Source organism: Nothobranchius furzeri, chromosome 13 (assembly GCF_043380555.1).
Source record: "Nothobranchius furzeri strain GRZ-AD chromosome 13, NfurGRZ-RIMD1, whole genome shotgun sequence".
NCBI classification, from domain to species: Eukaryota; Metazoa; Chordata; class Actinopteri; order Cyprinodontiformes; family Nothobranchiidae; genus Nothobranchius; species Nothobranchius furzeri.
The window spans coordinates 19651721-19671460 of NC_091753.1; the positions used below are offsets into that span (position 1 = coordinate 19651721).

Consider the following 19740-nt stretch of genomic DNA (forward strand, 5'->3'; position numbering starts at 1 on the left):
CATGCTTTACGCAGAATTTCCACATCGTTTCTACAATAAAACACGGCCTCCTTTCTGAAATCAAACAGCTGCTGTTTAGACACATCGGTGTACCATTCTAAAAATATTTTTTTATGCTCCGGAGACATTTGTTCAAACCCATAATGGCTGACATCTGGGTAAGGTCCTTTATAATTCAGATGTTCAAGCGATGAAAATCTGTGAGGAAAATAACCTTTAGTTTTATCTGTAAAGCCCAAAGCAGCTGGAAGGTTGGCTAATTTCATCATGAGAAAACTTAAGGAATCAATGAATCTCAACCCGAAATCTGGATCGTGAAAACTCAGGATTTTACAGCCTTGCATGAGTATATTTTTGGGAACAATTTTTAATTGACACATAGCGCTCAGAATTATATAAGCATCAAATCCACGCGCATTGTGTGCAACAAATGTATAATTGCTGAATTTAGGACGACGCATCTGCATAATAAAATCTTTAATGCAATCTAAACCAAATTTCTCCCAAACGTCGCCTGAATCGGATTTTGCACAGATTAAAAAAGGTGTATGCACACCGTTCTGATCCGTAAACGTTTCAGTGTCGTAATAAATAACCTTTTCCGTTAAACCGTCATCTTTTTTTTCAAGCTGAATAAAACAGCGATGATCGTCCGTGACCACCGACTGTTTGCAAACGATGCATTTGGTCGCTGAGCAAACGTGCTGTGAACCATTTCCACCCATGGCGATGTAATAAGTTTGTTTACAAATGGTGCATTTTTTAAACATTTCGCAAGGAGAAACTAACCTGTTTGCTTGAGGCCTGAAAACAGGTGTTTTGTGAGTTTGAAAACATATTACATTTTGGCATATTCGATTACAATCAGAACATGTGATGAGAGACGTTTCTGTCCGTTTGCATAAATCGGTATTACACACGCGACAGAACCAATTACAATGATGTCCGTTTATGTTATTATAAGCGGAAAAGCACCATGAACAAAAATATTTGGCTCCTAAGAAACCTTTAATATTTTTTATGCCGTAATAATGTTGATTGAGTAGCAAAATGAACAACGGATTTGTTCGATCGCTAAAATCTGTTTCAAATTTAGAAATGATTCTGTCGGATCTGTAAAAAATGATTATTTTTCTTTGAACAATATTTTCAAATTGAATCACGTCGCTAAATGAAACGGTTGATTGCTCCTGAAGCCCTGCCTGTTGATGAATATTTTTAGCCACATTCAATAATTCTGTATCTCTCGCTGAGGGATTTAACAGGCCGGCTATGCTTAGCGCAAAACACAACGGCTGATTGGCCTCTGGAGGGCAAATGAGATGGTTTCGTTTTTTATTGACTAATTCGTGATCCAGAATGGTTTCGATTTTTCGTTTTCCGCCGCCGGACGGGTTATTTATCACTTGCAGTCTGAAATTAAATTCGTTGTCGGCCTCTAATGCTTCATTTGATTGGACTAACAGATCCAGTAAATACTGAAGCTGATTTAACATATTTGATCCGTCATAATTAAAATTAACGTGGTGCGTCGTGTGTAAAGTATTAATTTCAAACTGGACTCTATCGTTGGGACGCGCGATCTGGCTTCCTCTTTCAGCAAACCTGTTTAATATTTCCATCAGATTAATATAAAACTCGGCTGGGTCGTTGATTGCTTGAAAAGACACTCTCTCTCTAATTTCACGCTGGTTAAAAGCTGCGTTTACGCTCCCTCCGATCTGCCGGTGTTCTATTTGTCTCAAAATTTCGTTTATTGCTTCTGATGAAGGCGAATCTGAATTTGCTAGAATTTGATCGACCTCGTTTACGTGCTGCTGGTGTTCTAATTGTCTCAATATTTCATCTACAGCTTCTGATGAAGGCGAATCTGAATTTGCTAGAATTTGATCGACCTCGTTTGAAACGGCTTGGGATGCTAAGATCTCACTATCTGAAGCTAATTCATCTACTTCACTCAGTCCGCTTAAATCAAACCAGTCATTTAACACCAAATTATCGGCCTCATCTGAGGGATTTTGGCTGGCTAAAATTCGATCTAACAATTCATCATCATCAACTACATTTAATTCATCATATACTTCAAACAAATCTGAAAGGTCGTCAAACCAATTTTCACTCATGATACAAAGACATTAATAACCTACTAAAAATGAAGAAAAAAACTCTGCGTCGTCCTCCTTACAGAGCCAGCACTTGTTGGACCACTTCGACCAGGCCAGAATTGACCTGCAGAAGCAAGTAGGCCATTTTCATCCTGTTTAGCCGTTGAATCGGTGAAAGACGGATGTTTTTCTTCTTTTTCTTCAGCCGTTTTTCTGATGAAAAAATAAATAAAAATAAATAAAATGAACGAGCTTTTAATAAATTATATATATAAATTTAACTTACTCTGTACAGGTACAGGAGGTGGGGCGTTCTCTTCGTCGGTCGTGGGTTGTTCTGAAAGGATAAAAAACATCATCTTTTCTACTTCAAAAATTAAATATACTTTGCAGAGCGGTTTTGTGAAACAGCTTACCGGTGTTGGTCTCTCTTCCGTTAGACCAAGCACGGGTACGGAGTAGATGGAGTTAAACACCTTTTAAGTTGACAGAACGAGGAGACAAATGATCAGAAGTCCATTCACTGTTTCGCCGCTCATGAGGGGGAGAGTCTCTGCAGCAAGTCCCGCGACCTGCTCTTGCCAGATGCTTCGGACAGACTCTCGCCGTTCTACTGAAAACGGCTGATTTTTATTGAAGATTACAGGAATGTTACATACGCAGTTTGCCATGTACATACGTCAATGATCATGACAGGTGAAAATAACAGCCTTGTTAGCGGACAGTTTCCTTGAGATTACCAGGAACATCCTGATATATTCATGACAGGAGAAGATACATTCACTGGTACCGAGAGGCACTGAGTGGAGATGGAATGTGCACACTCCTTTCTCTTGTGCAGGAAAAGATACACAGCTATTAATCTTTGTGTGGAGGCCGTGAGTATCTGAGCGAGTTTCCATAGCATAGAATAATAAAATGAGCTTTTAAAGTAAATATATATATATATATTGCCTTGTTAGGCAGGATCTAACATGTCACAAGAACTTGTAATTAGAAGATGAGCAGAAACATCTCCCTTTTGGAGTTCCTGCAGCTGTTTTAAGAGCTTGTGCAGGACAGTATAACATGATCCCATAAAAAGAGTAGCATGTAAGAATGAATAATAAAAGAGCTTATATGAGAGTTACATATATTTTCAATCCCCCTTTTGAACTCTTTTAAGAGTTCAACAAAGATGTAGGAAATCAAAACAATAACAACTCCAAATTCCATCAAAAAGAATATAATAAGCAGAGTTTTAAAACACCAATACAAACAATCAATCAGATTACATTTTCTCATATCTCTAGCAGTAAACTAATACAAAAAACATGATTATACTTTCAACTGAACATGTCACAACATGTATGGATCGCATGCAACTCCATATGAGGGCGAAAAACCCTAATTATCATATGTTTATAGGGAAAATTCCCCCATGTCCCCCCATTTGTCATATCTCAATTTTGGGGCGAACACCTGTTGGCATAGAGTGTGCATGCCTAGGACATCAATGATCAACAAAAAATAAAACAAAACAAACAAAAAAATCATAAAAATGAACTGGTGAAGGGATGGTTACATAAATCACTGAACATTCTCACACTCTAACAACATCTTCTTCATCATGAGAGTCATCACTATCATCAGAGAGTTCCCCTCCCAAATAGATTTTAGGATTGGCTAGTAACAAGGGCATCTGGATAATTGGGTCAGCAGGTGGAGGGTGTAAAATATTACCCTTGTAAAATAAATGAGGGTGTTAAATAGAACCTTTGTAGAATGTTCATAGGGTGGTTACTTCTTCCCCCTGTTGAGGACCCTTCACTGGCTCCAGGCAGCTGCAGGGGGTGATGATGTCATGATTCTCGTCCTGCAGGATGTGGTGGCAGCTTGGCATGCTACTGCAGTCAGCTACTTCTCTTCCTGGTTTTTGGATCCTTTCTCTGGTTAGGCAGATGTCAGCTGCTTCTCTTCCAGGTTAGGCTCCTCCCGTCCAGCCGGACAGCGTGTGACGTCCTCTCCGTGATCCTGTATGGCCCGGTCCACCTCGGTTCCGTCCACTTCCTTTTGGTGACTTTTAGCAGGACCCAGACGCCTGGCACCGAAGACGAAGCCTCTTCGTGTGTGTAGTTTTGGTCCAATGAAGGCTTTCTCGGCTTGTGCAGTCCTTGATCTCGGCAGATAGTTGGTAGGAAGATTCACACTCCGGCCGGACCAGAAGTTCCCCGGACCGATCGCCTAGGGATTAGAGGTTATGCACAAAAATGTCCTAGCTCTTACTGACCCTAGCCTCTGATACCTTCAACATCAGACACATACAGTTACGAACAGCAAGCGCAATTAAAGGTACAGTGACATCACGACATGGACACACACAGACACACAAACACATACACATGCACATACACACACAGAGAGAGGGAGAGAGTAAGAATGTGTGTGGGAGAAAGAAATGAGTGGGATCCACTTCGCCACCAGCATCTCCACCTGTGTCACAGAGAAAAATTACAAAGAAATTAAAACACAAAGCAAACAACAATAATTCAATGAGTATAAATGATCAAACTAAAACATACAACCATGCATGGGTTTTATGTCAGTTCCGGCAACACTGGAGAGGAAGCCTTGTATAATGAATTCTTAAGATGTCCTTCATCAATTAGAGGTTATAGCCAAATTGTTTCAGGATCCTGAATTTGAATTTGAATTGGTCAATTTACTCAGAATAGCCCAATGGCTTTGTTGATGTTTCTCAAGGCTCAGCCACGCCCATATAGATAAATAAACAAACAAACAAGACAAACACAGTCAAACACACGGTCCATACACGTCTCTGTGCCCTCACACACCAAGCAAATGTCAGACTGAAGCGAAAGTGTGAAATACTTAACCTAACGCTAAATCAGTGGAAAGAAAAAATAAGACCTAAAGCGTGTAATCAAATTAATCCAACAAAACTTCCCATAACTGCTGTTCTAAACTCACGTTGCGATGTGATCTCTCCAATTAGAAATTAGGACAATCACTTTACTATCAATTCAACCAAAAAGTTTCAGGTTGTCCCTTACCTAAACTACCTGTCTTTCTTACCTTCTTTCTTTCTTTCTTTCTTTCTTTTTTAGGAACACTACTCGCACAAGAAATCCTAAGAATTAATTCACTACTTAAGGTTAATTCATAAATAACGAAACTGCAGTTACAGGTTTGTTTGTGCATAGTGTTGGTAATCAGCAGTTTTTTTCCTTATCTCCTCATCTAGAAGTGTTTCTGTGCTACTCCTCCATCTATAACACAAGTTAGTATCATCCTTAAAGCATCTGAAATTAAGCTGCATTGCTAAATCAATAACATGATTTGTGCTAAGAAATACTCCCCTATCCTCTTCCTTTTTCCAGTGGCACTGAATGACAGATTTTAGATCAATTTAACTTTTTATCACTATTACGTTTCATTTAATTAATTTTGCTTTTTCTCTCTTATTTTTGTCTATTTATTTATTTATGTTATTTACTTATTTATCATGCCATCCTGTGATGATAATCTTAAAGACTTTTTAGCCAATTGTCGTCAAAAAGGCCAATTAAAATATTATGTTAAAGATTTCACAAGATAAAAATGTGAACATAATTTTTATCGAATGAGGGGTACCATTATTCAATATTTTTGTAACACTATTTTCTACCTCACTATTGTCTCGGATGAGATGTTCCATGAATCATTTAGTCAGCTGGATGCCAAATTATTCATTTAATGTTTATTTTTTATGCAATGAATGGAATGGGATGGAACGTTACTATAAACTGTCCGGAAATTTGCGCATGTTTGCTCGAAGGAGAAAACTGTTGAAGCCTAAAGCGTTCTCCTAGACTTATAAATAGACACCGTTTCCTTAACTAATGAAGATAAGTGATGACGCTGATGTATTCCGTTTTGAAAAGAAAATAAGGCTTTACTGCATGTCCGCTGCAGCTGAGAATCCTAGGACAATAAAGATTATATTGACGTCCAATGATGAGTTGGGCTGAAATCCAGGTTACTAATCCTATTATTTATTTATTTATTGATATTATTATTATCTTTTTTTAGGCTAACTTTCTCAGTTAACTATGTTCTACAGTAGTTTAGTAAATTTTCCACAGTTCTGACATTTCATCAATTCAACTGGTTGTTGCCAAAAAGCCTTGTTCATTACCTGACTGCAGCAAGCACTCTTTTACTGGGTGTAACCATAGGAAACAGTCTCTTTTGAGCCTCTCTTTGTAAGTCCAGGATGACCACCGTCATTGATTAAAGTTCACATGTTAGCACACATGCTCCCCCTTTTGTACTTTGTTTCATCAGCAGCAGGGCAAATAAGTTTCTGCCTCTTTGTCCATCTTGTAGTGCTCCCCGTCTTGATGTTATGAGTCACAGTTTTTGGTGAGGGCTTCCAGGTTCTCTTTGTATAGAAGTCAGACCCAAACATTCTTTGCAGCTGGTTGTGACAGGCCCACCCAGTAAAGTTCATGCCTCCACAATGCACAGCAAACGTTTTCCTTAAATATGTTGATTGAGTTGAAAGGACAGAACTTTCTCTTTTACAAATCAAAATCAACGAAGGTTTCTAATATTTAGTCGACTTTATTGACTCAAAAATAAATCTGAACTACTTCCTATGCACAATTTGTTCTGAATCATCAAATCAGTTCTACACAGGTTTTAAACATTAAGCACAATCTATCCCAAATGCAAGATCCCTCCTTTCATTTTTTATTTATCTATTTTATTTTGGGAAAATATCTACCAGTTTTTAACTCAAAACAGCCTAGTACAGTTTCTAGCCAGGTTACAGGAAATAATACTTAGTTTATCTGTTTTTTTTTCATTATTCAGCATCTCAAAATCCAGCCATTAACGTTAATGGTTCTTAAAGTTGAGGCAAGACAATTATTGGATTTTGTTTTATAGCAAGATTTAACAAATATTTTATTTCCTGACTGATTATTTGTTAATTTTATGGTTTTCATAAAGATGATCCTGAGAGGTTCAGAGCTGCTTTTCGCAGCACCCTGTGCTATTTTTAGACTGCGGGACTCCTGTGTGTAAAAGTGGGTGGAGTCAGGTCCCCAGGCTGAAACTCCAGTCATTCTCACTAGATCTGTCCGAGAGGAAGGATCTCCTGAGTACCCTAACCAGAAGCCTTAAGGTACGTCCAAAACACCGAAAAATATCCTTTCTAAAGTCACAAATGGCTTAAAACTGCATGTTACACAGAAAAACTGTGAGAGCGAGGGAGTCCAGCTGACTCCACGGCCCATAATCAGACAAAATACTTCCTTTATAACCACGACCATACAACTTTTGTATTTTAAGGGATTTTCTTGTCCTCACACTAACGATAAATTCTTTTTCTATTGTTTCCACAGTCTCTTGAACTAAATAACCGTCTAGTAAAAACATGGACCGCACCCTGTTTCTCAAGCAGCTGCTCCCTCTATTAAAAACTGAGTCATTCAGAAGATCCAGCGAAAGCAGCTCATGCAAGAAGACACGCATCCACTCATTCACATGGCACAGACGACATTCTTTGTTTGTCACAGTCTTTTTTTTTTTAAAGTAAGTCAGTTCGTCACTTATTTATTCTCTCTCTATATATATATAATATTTTAAGCACAGAATTTATTTAACACTGCACTGGTTATTTTCAGAATTTAATGCTTACTATGCTTTTAAGCAGGCCTTATGTAACATTAGAGCAAATCCAATTGCAATTTTTTTGAGAGCGCTCTGAGGAATAGTTTATATATTTATTTTCTGCAGATCTGTTTTGATTTTACTGTTTAGCAGCTATATGACTATATTTCTAAAATAAAGCTGTCATTTACATCCTTACTTGCGTTTCTTGGTGGTTTTTTCCCTTTTTTCATCTCCAGGTCACTTAACCCCCAGATCGGGGTCACTCACATGCTGCCCCACACACAAATGATTATCACGCTTCTACACTACATATGTATATATATGTATACACATATACATACATACACACATACATATGCATATGTTACTTTAAAAACCTTTTATTTATTAACTTATGGTGTTCTGTTCAAAGACTGATCAGAACAGGGTTGCAGAATTTGAATTTTGCGTAGCTCCAAACATTAATTTTAGCACTGCAGTGTAATTTACATATACGAGTTGCAACTTTTTAAAGCTCTTATTTATCTTATTTATTTATTTTCTGGTACCGCATCAGGCCTTCACACACACACCCAGCGCTGTACACTCACACACACACACACACGGAGCTCCCAAAACTCTGCTCTGCATTCTGCACTCTCCTAGTGCTGCACTTTCAATCCAGAGCCGTAAGCAGCCTCTTGCTGCGCCTCACACACACAGGCTGAACTCAGCTTACACACACAGTGAAGCTTGTCTACAGCTGTGCCTTTTTTCTCTCGATTCTGCAGCCTTCACTTCCCAAATCTTTCTCCAGTTACCTCTACTGTTAACATCTACCCCTTTTTTCTTCATCGCCTCTTCCGCTGACTTTCTCAATAAAACCTTATTTCTCGTGGCTTCAACTGGGCTGCTTGTCATATTTAAACATTGCTCATTTTATGCAAAAACAGCCAAAAGCACGCAGAAATAGCCAAAAGCACTGCTCTCTTCACACAGAAGCAGTCAAAACATTTATCATCTTATGCAAAAACAGTTACCTCAGAACATTTTTCTCATCTCATGGAAAAGGTCCTTGACCTTAAAAATCCAGGGAGCTCTCTTTTAGCCTCCCCTTCCCTTAACACAAAAAAAACCAGGTCCTTGACCTTAAAATCCAGGGAGCTCTCTTTTAGCCTCCCCTTCCCTTAACACAAAAAAAACCAGGTCCTTGACCTGTGGACTTTTAGGGTTCCCACACCTATGGATCCAGCCAAGCTTTATATAACCTTGTTATATATTCTATCCGCTCGTCAGCAAATAGTGTGGTCAGCCACGACCTGGAAATGGAACTTTAGGGCTACTCTATTAGCCCTGGGTCACCATCCCTTCATCTGTACTATTTCCTTTTCTCATTTACTCATTAAACCATTAGAAAAATCCTCATTTCATTTCACCATTAAACCATTACAAAAAATCTCTTATTCTTTCTGCACTTGTCTCCACTTTCTTCTCCAACTATTATTTTAGGACCTCAGCTACTATGATTCTGGACACAAAGGCTTTGGATAAATCCAATGAGCAGATTTTAGATAATAGGCTCTGCTCACCTTGTTTTCCACCGCGGTGTTCTGTGCCAAGATCGTTCACTGGGTCGGTTGGTCAAATTGTCCTCCAAAAACTCCTTTTTCTTCAAAAAGAAAAAATCCTGTTCGTGACGCCAAATTTGTTGGTCTCTCTTCCGTTAGACCAAGCACGGGTACGGAGTAGATGGAGTTAAACACCTTTTAAGTTGACAGAACGAGGAGACAAATGATCAGAAGTCCATTCACTGTTTCGCCGCTCATGAGGGGGAGAGTCTCTGCAGCAAGTCCCGCGACCTGCTCTTGCCAGATGCTTCGGACAGACTCTCGCCGTTCTACTGAAAACGGCTGATTTTTATTGAAGATTACAGGAATGTTACATACGCAGTTTGCCATGTACATACGTCAATGATCATGACAGGTGAAAATAACAGCCTTGTTAGCGGACAGTTTCCTTGAGATTACCAGGAACATCCTGATATATTCATGACAGGAGAAGATACATTCACTGGTACCGAGAGGCACTGAGTGGAGATGGAATGTGCACACTCCTTTCTCTTGTGCAGGAAAAGATACACAGCTATTAATCTTTGTGTGGAGGCCGTGAGTATCTGAGCGAGTTTCCATAGCATAGAATAATAAAATGAGCTTTTAAAGTAAATATATATATATATATTGCCTTGTTAGGCAGGATCTAACATGTCACAAGAACTTGTAATTAGAAGATGAGCAGAAACATCTCCCTTTTGGAGTTCCTGCAGCTGTTTTAAGAGCTTGTGCAGGACAGTATAACATGATCCCATAAAAAGAGTAGCATGTAAGAATGAATAATAAAAGAGCTTATATGAGAGTTACATATATTTTCACCGGCTGGCTGCTCAGGACCACGTTCAGCGGTTTCAGAGTCGCTGTCGGATTGTTCTGAAAGAATAAAAACAAGGAAAAATATGAACGAATCATCTTTGAAGTAAATAACCACCTTTTTATATATCTCTTACCCTGTGCAGGAGAAGGGGGAGGAGGAGGAGGAGGAGGAGGTGTGGGCGGAGATATTGAAGCGGCTGTCGGATGTTGTTCTGAAAGGATAAAAAAACAACGGTAAATGTGTACGAGTCATCTTTGACTTATTAATCAGTTGTTTTTTTATCGTTACCATCCGTCCGCGCATGAGAAGGGGTTGGAGGTGGTGGGGGCTGAGATATTGGGGGTGCGTAGGCCGTCGGACGTTGCTCTGAAGAATAAAAACGATAAATATGAACGACACATCTCTGACTTATTAATCGCTATTTTGTAATCACTTACCAGCTTCGAGGATCGTCTGCGGCGTGATGGTCCTGTAACGAACAGCTTTCACGCTCGCATTCCCGTGTGATCTGACGGTATGGCTGGGCTGATACGAATGTAAGACGGTTCGGCTGGTGGATGGAGGCGTGGTTGGGTAAAAGTTATCACTTCCGGGGTAAGGTTGAACCCCCTCCTTTTCTGTAAAATGAGATATTTCTCAGTTGAAGAAAAGAACGTTACGTATATATTTATAAAATCCACTCACTCAGATTCTCGACCGCGCGATTAATTTTAGACAAATCATCCAGGGGGACCGGTGTCTTACAAGTTAATTCCTCAATAGGAATTTCTTCCCACTCGCCGTCCGATATGACAATAGCGTCTGAAAATAAAGATGTTAAACCAGAAAGAGAAAAAAAAAGATTTGCGTCTTGAGTTAAAAACTTACCCGTCATCTTAGCTTGTTACACCTCAAATCACGACTCCGAAAATGCGCTTTTACATTTTATACAGCTGTTTAAAAAAATCTTGAATAGAAAACGGTTGCGATTGGTCGAAAAAAAATGTTTATAAACAATACAGAGTCATTTGCTTTGTTGTATAGGTAGACAAATGTATGAATGGTTGTTTAGAGTTGTGTGTGTGTGTGTGTGTGTGTGTGTGTGTGTGTGTGTGTGTGTGTGTGTGTGTGTGTGTGTGTGTGTGTGTGTGCTTACAGCCATTAATTTGATGTGCTGCTGGACAGAGAGTTTTACACAATAGTTTTAGTTCTGGTCAAAAAGTGTCAGTGAGCTGCATGTAAATATTTACACATTTAAACACAAAGTTTAAGACTGAACATACGAAATCCAACGTGAACATCTGCCAGATGGGTGTGTGTGTGTGTGTGTGTGTGTGTGTGTGTGTGTGTGTGTGTGTGTGTGTGTGTGCTCGTATCCATTGCTTCATCAAAACTCCCCGGAGCAGAAATAAAAAAACCTTTACGATCCAAAAAATAATACCGTACCGTTTTTGTACCGGACATTTCTTCCTGAAATCTCATCATGTCTCAATTCGAACGTTGTTTTTAGCAGAGGAAGGCTATATTCAAAACACGTATCCATCGGTTCTTCTTATTCTTCTTCTTCGCTCATGTTTTGGTTAAAATGTAGCAGCTCTTTCACTCGTGTGTAAATCCGTTTACGACATGCATGTGCCTTAGTTTAACTATTCTGAGAGGTATGACATTAAAGGTTTGACCAGAGGTACGTCAGCTCTGAGACTTTACTAATCCACCCCTCCCAAAAAACAAACCTCATAAACAGCTTTTTATTTATTTCAGCTGTTATAGGTCCTACAAAATGGATCAAATCTTTTCTCTGAGGCAGGAAGCAATGTGTGTGTGTGTGTGTGTGTGTGTGTGTGTGTGTGTGTGTGTGTGTGTGTGTGTGTGTGTGTGTGTGTGTGTGTGTGTGTGACAGTGAAAACAAAATGTGACACTAAAGGCAGGAGGCGAGGGGTTAAGCTTTCAGTGTTGATGATGACGAACCAAAGGATGCTGTTCACCTAAATAGCTCTTTGAAACAATAGCAAGTCATTTGCTTTTGTGAATTGTTACCATGCCGACTTGTTTAGAATGAACCAGAACTTTGTTTTAAAACTTTCCCGCCACTCTTTCAATACAGCCCACCTGCAAAAAAAGTAAGTAATTTGCTTTTTGTGTGTTGTTTCTGTGACGATTTGGTTCAACCAGTTCTTTGTTTTTAAAACTTTCCCGCCACCTGCAAAAAAAAAAAGAAGTCATTTGCTTTGTCAGAAGTCGCTGGCTGTGCAAAATTGTTCAGAATGAACTTTAAAAAAGCTCAACAGATCTTAAAAGCATCACGCTGAGGTAAGGATCAACTTTTGTTCTTATAGGCTTGAGAATGCATGGTGGTTTACAACAGGACCATAAATGGTTTAGGATGGTAAACCATTGCTTTTGTGAAGTGATAGAAATGTTTGAATGGTTTAGTCAAAGACAAATGTTTGAATGTAATCCCTTTACTTCTTAGAGAAGTGTGTGTGTGCGTGTGTGTGTGTGTGTGTGTGTGTGTGTGTGTGTGTGTGTGTGTGTGTGTGTGTGTGTGTGTGTGTGTGTGCTTACAACCATTAATTTGATGTGCTGCTGGACAGAGAGTTTTACACAATAGTTTTAGTTCTGGTCAAAAAGTGTCAGTGAGCTGCATGTAAATAACACATTTAAACACAAAGTTTAAGACTGAACATACGAAATCCAACGTGAACATAGACAATGTGTCACTCTGAAGAGTTTGTGTGTGTTCAGCAAAAGGCTGCAAAAGTTCATGCATTGACTTCAGCTTCTGTCACTCACTCGAGAGCTAGCAGACCATACCATCTTGTCTGCTACTACAAAAACAGATTCTTTAACTTTGAGGAAACGTACAACCATTTCATTCACGCTGAGGTAAGGATCAACTTTTGTTCTTATAGGCTTGAGAATGCATGGTGGTTTACAACAGGACCATAAATGGTTTAGGATGGTAAACCATTGCTTTTGTGAAGTGATAGAAATGTTTGAATGTAATCCTTTTACTTCTTAGAGAAGTGTGTGTGTGTGTGTGTGTGTGTGTGTGTGTGTGTGTGTGTGTGTGTGTGTGTGTGTGTGTGTGTGTGTGTGTGTGTGTGCTTACAACCATTAATTTGATGTGCTGCTGGACAGAGAGTTTTACACAATAGTTTTAGTTCTGGTCAAAAAGTGTCAGTGAGCTGCATGTAAATAACACATTTAAACACAAAGTTTAAGACTGAACATACGAAATCCAACGTGAACATCTCAAAGAGATTATTAATGACATAGACAATGTGTCACTCTGAAGAGTTTGTGTGTGTTCAGCAAAAGGCTGCAAAAGTTCATGCATTGACTTCAGCTTCTGTCACTCACTCAAGAGCTAGCAGACCATACCATATTTAGGTGAGGAACATATCTGAGAGGTGGCTTGGTGCTTCATTCAGCTCCTCGTGGTTCATCATTTTTTCTTAGAGCTCGGCTTTTCACCATTCGGACAGATCTGAGCTTTTAAAGAGTTAAACACAATAGGATTACACTCAGAAGGGAGGGGCTGTGGGAACCGATGGGCTATCACAAAAAAGAAACCACACACCATTACACACATTAGCCTATGACGTGGGGGATCATGGACATCTGGACACGCTCAACAATACGCCATTGATGATGCGGCGTGGGGGGTCTAGCCCATCTGGACAATTAACAATACACATGTCCATTTGATTAATGATACGGAAGGGGGGGCAAAGATTGAACAATACACCTGTCCATTTGATTAATGATAGGAAGGGGGGGCAAGGTCAAGGGTCAAATGAACAATAGGAATGAAAGGTCAAAGAACAATAGACCTGTCAAAATGTTTGACGAAAGGTGTCTTATAATCCTCTCTAACATTAGATGACAACAGGTGCCAGCGCTGGACTGACCATAGGGCATAGCGGGCAACTGCCCGCTGGGCCGACCCTTTCATCTTTTATGGGCCGGTGTCTTTTTTTTTTTTTTTTTTCCTGGCCTCTAGTTGTTGCGGACAACTTGCCCGCGCCGCCCCACGCGACGCCTCGTAAAAGTTGGTGGATTGGCCAATTGGTAATAATACACTCTGGGCTGGACCAATAGCCAGAGGTCTGATGCACCCGCCAGTTGTTTGTGAATCTCAGTAAACAGACAGACGAGCTTTACAAAATGGAGAACAAAAAACGGAAAGGAGGAGCGGAGAAAATTCGACTAAAAAAGAAACTGGCCCTTCAGGCTGATGCTGGCACATGTGTTAAAATCTCACAGTTGTTTGGTAGTGAAGGTTCAAGTAAAATCAATTTAGGAAGTGATGGAGCCTCAGCCCAGCGACAGGTTGGAGAAGAAAAGAGGGAGGAGGAGGAGAAACCCGAGCCGGTGTTGTGCCATAAATTGACTCGCTGCCAAAAAATGATTAGCCACCGCGGGATCGCGCACGGTTAGGTAATTGCATTTCTAGACAAAATTCCCCAGGATTTCGCCCTAAAACTCGGCATATCTAGCAATATGGACATTCAGAAAGCAAAGATAACCTCTTCCGGTACTTAAACAGATGTTTATCGCGGATATTTGTGTGGCAGTGTTTGTGGCACCCTGCGCGGGAGCACGAGGACGTGCTTGTGGAAAGAGGGAGGAAGATGTAGCTATGTGAGCGTCTTGTCACAATGTCCCGATTGATAATGCGCCCTGGCTACTTGGCCAAGAAGATGTCCCTTTGGCTGACTGGTTAGAGTGTATGACTTTCACCCGGGAGTCTGGGGATCGAATCCCGCCCGGGCACTCCTTTTTGCACCTTGCCACATTAGTTTTTCCAGTTCGGAAGTTGTTTTAAGTGTTGCTATTTGTCTTAAACGTTCACAATGAGGATATATTAATCCTTTTTGCAATATTTGCGATTGAAAGATGGTTTGTGCCACAAACTTTGTGGTAAGAACTGGCTTTCTTTATGTTACAGCCTTGATACTAAAAAAATAAATAAACAATGTAAAATGGCACCCTGTATTGAATGTAAACGTTGTATAAATGGAAATAAACAATTCTCCAGCGATTTAATTTTTTCCCCTTCCTTTCTTTAGTCCACTTGACATGGAGCCACAGTTAACTAGTTTGGGGCACATTTTTACTTGAAAAAAAGTATTTAAAATGATCAAGCTTTGGCTTTAATGACACTGTGTAGGTTGCTATCTATACATTACGTTGCTCTATTTAAAAGTAACAAGATAAAAGCACTTCAGCACATAAAATTAAGATTGTCACTTGCCAAATAGACTACACCCTCCCGTTTACCTATAAGAAATGCCTCAAAATATCTTTAAATTCTTTATTGATGATTTAATTGTAGACAACTAAAATGGCATTTTACTTGCCAAAAAGTGATTGAATCGCTCAGATTTTCATGGAGGCTAAAATTGACCAAATAAGGGTTTTATGTATTATCTGTTGATGTTACTGTACTCATACTGCCTACTGTATCATCAAAAACACCCCAAAAATGGCAAAAAAAGAAAAAAAAGAAGATAATTTCCCTTGCCAAAAATTGATTACAGTGTCCTGGTCACGTGTAAAGGGTTACATTTACCTAAATATTACTTTATTTATTATCTCTTGATGTTATTAGTGCCATCACAGGATGCTGGGTGTCTTTCACATTCATAAACACTTCAAAAATGGCAACAAATGATCATTTCCCTTGCCAAAAATTGATTACAGTGTCCTGGTCACGTGTAAAGGGTTAAATTGACCTAAATATTACCTTATTTATTATCTCTTGATGTTATTAGTGCCATCACAGGATGCTGGGTGTCTTCCACATTCATAAACACCTAAAAAATGGCAACAAATGATAATTTCCCTTGCCAAAAATTGATCACAGAGTCCTGGTCACCCATAAAGGCTTAAATTGGCATAAATATTACTTCATTTATTATGATGCTGGGTGTGTTCCACAATCATATTCGAATAAACATGAAAATATTCTGTCCGAATATCTGTTTCTTGTTATAAATATAACAGCATGAAGGATTTACAGTTAAAATAGGAGAAACACGTGACTCCCCAGCAAGGGTCGTAACACCACTCGCCTCATGCACATAAGTGAACAAATCAAAGCAGCATGGAGACACTCCGTCTCCAACCACCTCTCAGGCAGCAGCCTGCACTCCCAAGTTCTATACGTCACCAGAACATAAACAACCGCAACACAATAAAAGCAGTGTTATACAAAATGGAAGGCCTGTAGTGTTTATTCTCTTACAGTAACAACTTATCAATTTTTTGGAGGAATTTATTTGAGAATTTTTTGGTTTTTATTAATTGTGCAATAGAAAAGTAATCACTAGATTAATCATCTAAATAGTCATTAGAATAGTCGACTATTCAATAAAATAATCGTCAGAATAATCATTTTAAAAATAATCAGTTACCCCCAACCCTACTTTTTAGAATACCAGGATAGGAAGGATGGTGTAGGTTTACGTTTATTAGATTGATACATAAATACTACCAATAAGAAAGTGTACGTTGGTGTGTGTCAGAAACAGCGTAAGGCTTAATGTCTTTTCCAAAAAAAACATGGGCCGGTCTCCAGTCAAAATGCCCGGGCTGAATTTTTGTCCCAGTCCAGCCCTGACAGGTGCTCACATAGGTTTGTGCTGATGAACATGTCTGAGCAGCTTGACCACGTTGTTGTGTGTCGGGGAGGAAAAATAAAAACGACAGCAGCCACGGAGTCATGCTGATTTGAGCGTGTCGCTGCTCGCTGGAGTTATATCAGCTCTGTCTGGAAGTTAGTTGGAAAACTTTCTCTTTCAGTTGTGAACACATTACTGAGCGGTTAAAATCTCAGTTTCTGGGCTTCAACGTCAGAAAATAGCTGAGTGAACTCGGCGCTGAGTGAGAGGAGTGTTTAGTTTGTCCGAGACAGCGGAGCTACAGACACCGGCAGCAGACGCTGGAAAAAACACAAAGGAGGGGTGGGTAGGCTCCGCGCTAATGCCGCAAAGCATCATGGGAGTTGTATTCTTTACGGAAAAATCGGCCAGCGGGTCAGTTTTAATATATTTTTGATATGTATCTTGCGAGCCACATAAAAATGCTCCGCTGGCCACATCTGGCCCACGGGCCTTGTGTCTGACACATGTGCTCTACATGGTCAAGCTCCTCCCTACATTACTGAACTTTTAAAGGCTTATGCTCCTGCCCGAGCCCTCAGGTCCATCCACCAGAAAATTCTAGAAGTTCCAAAGACCAGATACAAAAGTCGAGGTGATCGCTCCTTCCATGCAGTTGCGACAGGAATGATCTTCCTTTATCCTTACGTAGTATTAACAGTCTCGGCACCTTAAAACACAGCTGACAACCTTTTATTAAAGCTGCTTTCACGTAAATCTTTTGCTTTTTTAACTGGAATTTGGAATCATCTTTCATTTGTTTTATGATATTCTTATAATTTTGCGACTTGTTTTTTATTAAATTGATTTCTGTTTGTTTTAGATCATTATGATTTAACCACGTCATGATTTCTTTAGCTTTGTTTTTATTTTATGTGAAGGACTTTGTGATTCTCTGTCTGTGACGAGTGCTATAAAAATAAAACCTACTTACTTTTCTTCGAGTCAAGAGCAGATTGAGGAAGCCAAGTTTATTTAGATAAAGGATGTATTTGCATCTTCTTTAACGTGTCATGGTCTGCGTTCTGCATCTCCCTCATGTGTCTCATTGTGCTCTCCATCCCTCTCTAGGTTCCCCTTATGTGCCTCCTTGTGCTCCTCTTGTGCCTTCCTGTGGTTCCCCAGCCCCCTCCAGGCTCTCTCTAGGTTTCCCTCCTGTTTTCCCTTAGTCACCTCACTTATCATTAGTCTTCTGTTAGTGTTTATCTAGTCAGTATTCTCCCTTCAGTTCATTTTGTTCCCTTCCCCATTGTTAGGTCTGGTTTCCTCCCCTACTCCGCTGTGCTCCTCCCCTCTGTTAATTAGTCTCACCTGTGAACAATTCCCTAATCACCCAGCCCTTGTGTATATAACCCTGTCTGCGTCTCAATATGTTGTTGGCCCATTGTTTGTGTCAGCGTTGTCTCGTTCCCTCTCTTGGTCTCTTGGCTTTTGGATATCTCCAGGTCTGCTCTTTAAAGGAGCACTAGGTCTCTAGGAATTACGCATTAGGATTTTGGATTAATGTTTTTGGCTTCCCGCCCTTTTTGGAGTTTTACTTTGAACGTTTATCCCTAATAAAGGACTTTACTTTTTTCTAATACTCCTGCCTCGTGTCATCCTGGTTACTGCATCTTGGGTCCTCACCTCCTCCTGGCTCACAGCGTGACATGACAGACTATGGCGGACTACCTCATTGGCTGACATTCGTAGCGATGAGTATGTCACGTTTATTGTTATCCAACAGCAAGTGGAGACAGTTTGAAACACAGTCGTAGATCCTGCTTCACAGCTGAGAGCCATCAGCGGACCATGGCTAGATTATACGTATATTCACATGAAAAGGAGGGCATGACAGGCTACGAAAACACACAAGTAAATGAACTGTATTCTAAATACTATGTTTAAAAATAGCAGCATTGTAACAGAATACAGTAGTATTCTAAATACGTAACACTGGTACATGAATTGTGTTACTGTACAACACTAGGTAAACCTAGGTAAACAATGAGAGTGAAAATGAGAGAAATAATCCAGGAAATCACATTGTCTGATTTTTAGAGACTCAATCAGCAAATTATGGTGGAAAATAAGTATTTGGTCTCCTACAAACAAGCAATATTTCTGGCTGTCACAGACCTGTAACTGCTTCTTTAAGCAACACATTCTCACTCCCAGCGCGTCAAAAACAAACGCTTGGTCAGCCACCCTCCGCGTCAGACCCCTGACGCCAAAAGTACCCTTTTCATCACTTATGTACGAAAAGGGGTTTTTCCCTTTTCTGACTGCAGATCCCAATGCAGTGTAAAACTGACGTGATGGGATATCCGCTGATGCGGCACCGAACCAGCTCGTTTAACCGCACCTAAACCTTAACGTTTCACTATTTATAACCTTCCCCTCTCCCTCATCCTAACCTTAACCCTCTTGTTACCTAATCGTTACTCTCACTGCGATCAAGCGTTTGTTTCCCATGCATTCTGACTGTGAATTTTCGTATTTGCGGCCCAACGGGAACGTTAGAACATACCATCTGGCGAGGGGGAGGTTACAAATACCCTCTACTTTTAACCTCCACCGTGGTAGTTGAAACCTCCCCCTCGCGTTGCCTCGGTCCAAACCCGACCAATGACGAGGCGGCTCCCCCCCGTTCACTTCATAGAGCCGGCTTTTAGAGCGACCAACACATCAATAACGTGTTCGCTAGCAAGATGGTTAAGGTTAGGATAGGGGTGAGGGGAAGGTTAAATAACAAGAGGATAAGGTTAGGTAACATGAGCTTGTTTGGTGCCCTGGCTGCGGACATCCCATCACGTCAGTTTTACGCTGCATTGGGATCTGCAGTCAGAAAAGGGAAAAACCCTTTTCGCACATAAGTAACGAAAAAGGGCACTTTTGGCGTCAGGGGTCTGACACGGAGGGTGGCTGACGAAGCGTTTGTT

General features: G+C 40.1%; 1 protein-coding gene across 2 annotated transcripts; it reads right to left on the reverse strand.

Moving 5' to 3' along the window:
- Positions 1-2624: 2624 nt before the first annotated feature.
- Positions 2625-19658, reverse strand: LOC139062365 (uncharacterized). Of its 2 annotated transcripts, XM_070543153.1 has the most exons (6): positions 16022-19658; positions 10857-15973; positions 10610-10789; positions 10461-10538; positions 10306-10383; positions 2625-10228 (listed from the first exon to the last, which is right to left on the reverse strand). In XM_070543153.1, the coding sequence occupies exons 2-6, from the start codon at positions 11044-11046 to the stop codon at positions 10074-10076; spliced, it is 681 nt and encodes a 226-aa protein (XP_070399254.1). In that variant the 5' UTR covers positions 11047-15973; positions 16022-19658; the 3' UTR covers positions 2625-10073. The 2 variants fall into 2 exon arrangements, with proteins under 2 accessions (XP_070399254.1, XP_070399253.1); XM_070543152.1 differs by having other exon boundaries at positions 10857-19658.
- Between the last annotated feature and the right edge of the window lie 82 nt (positions 19659-19740).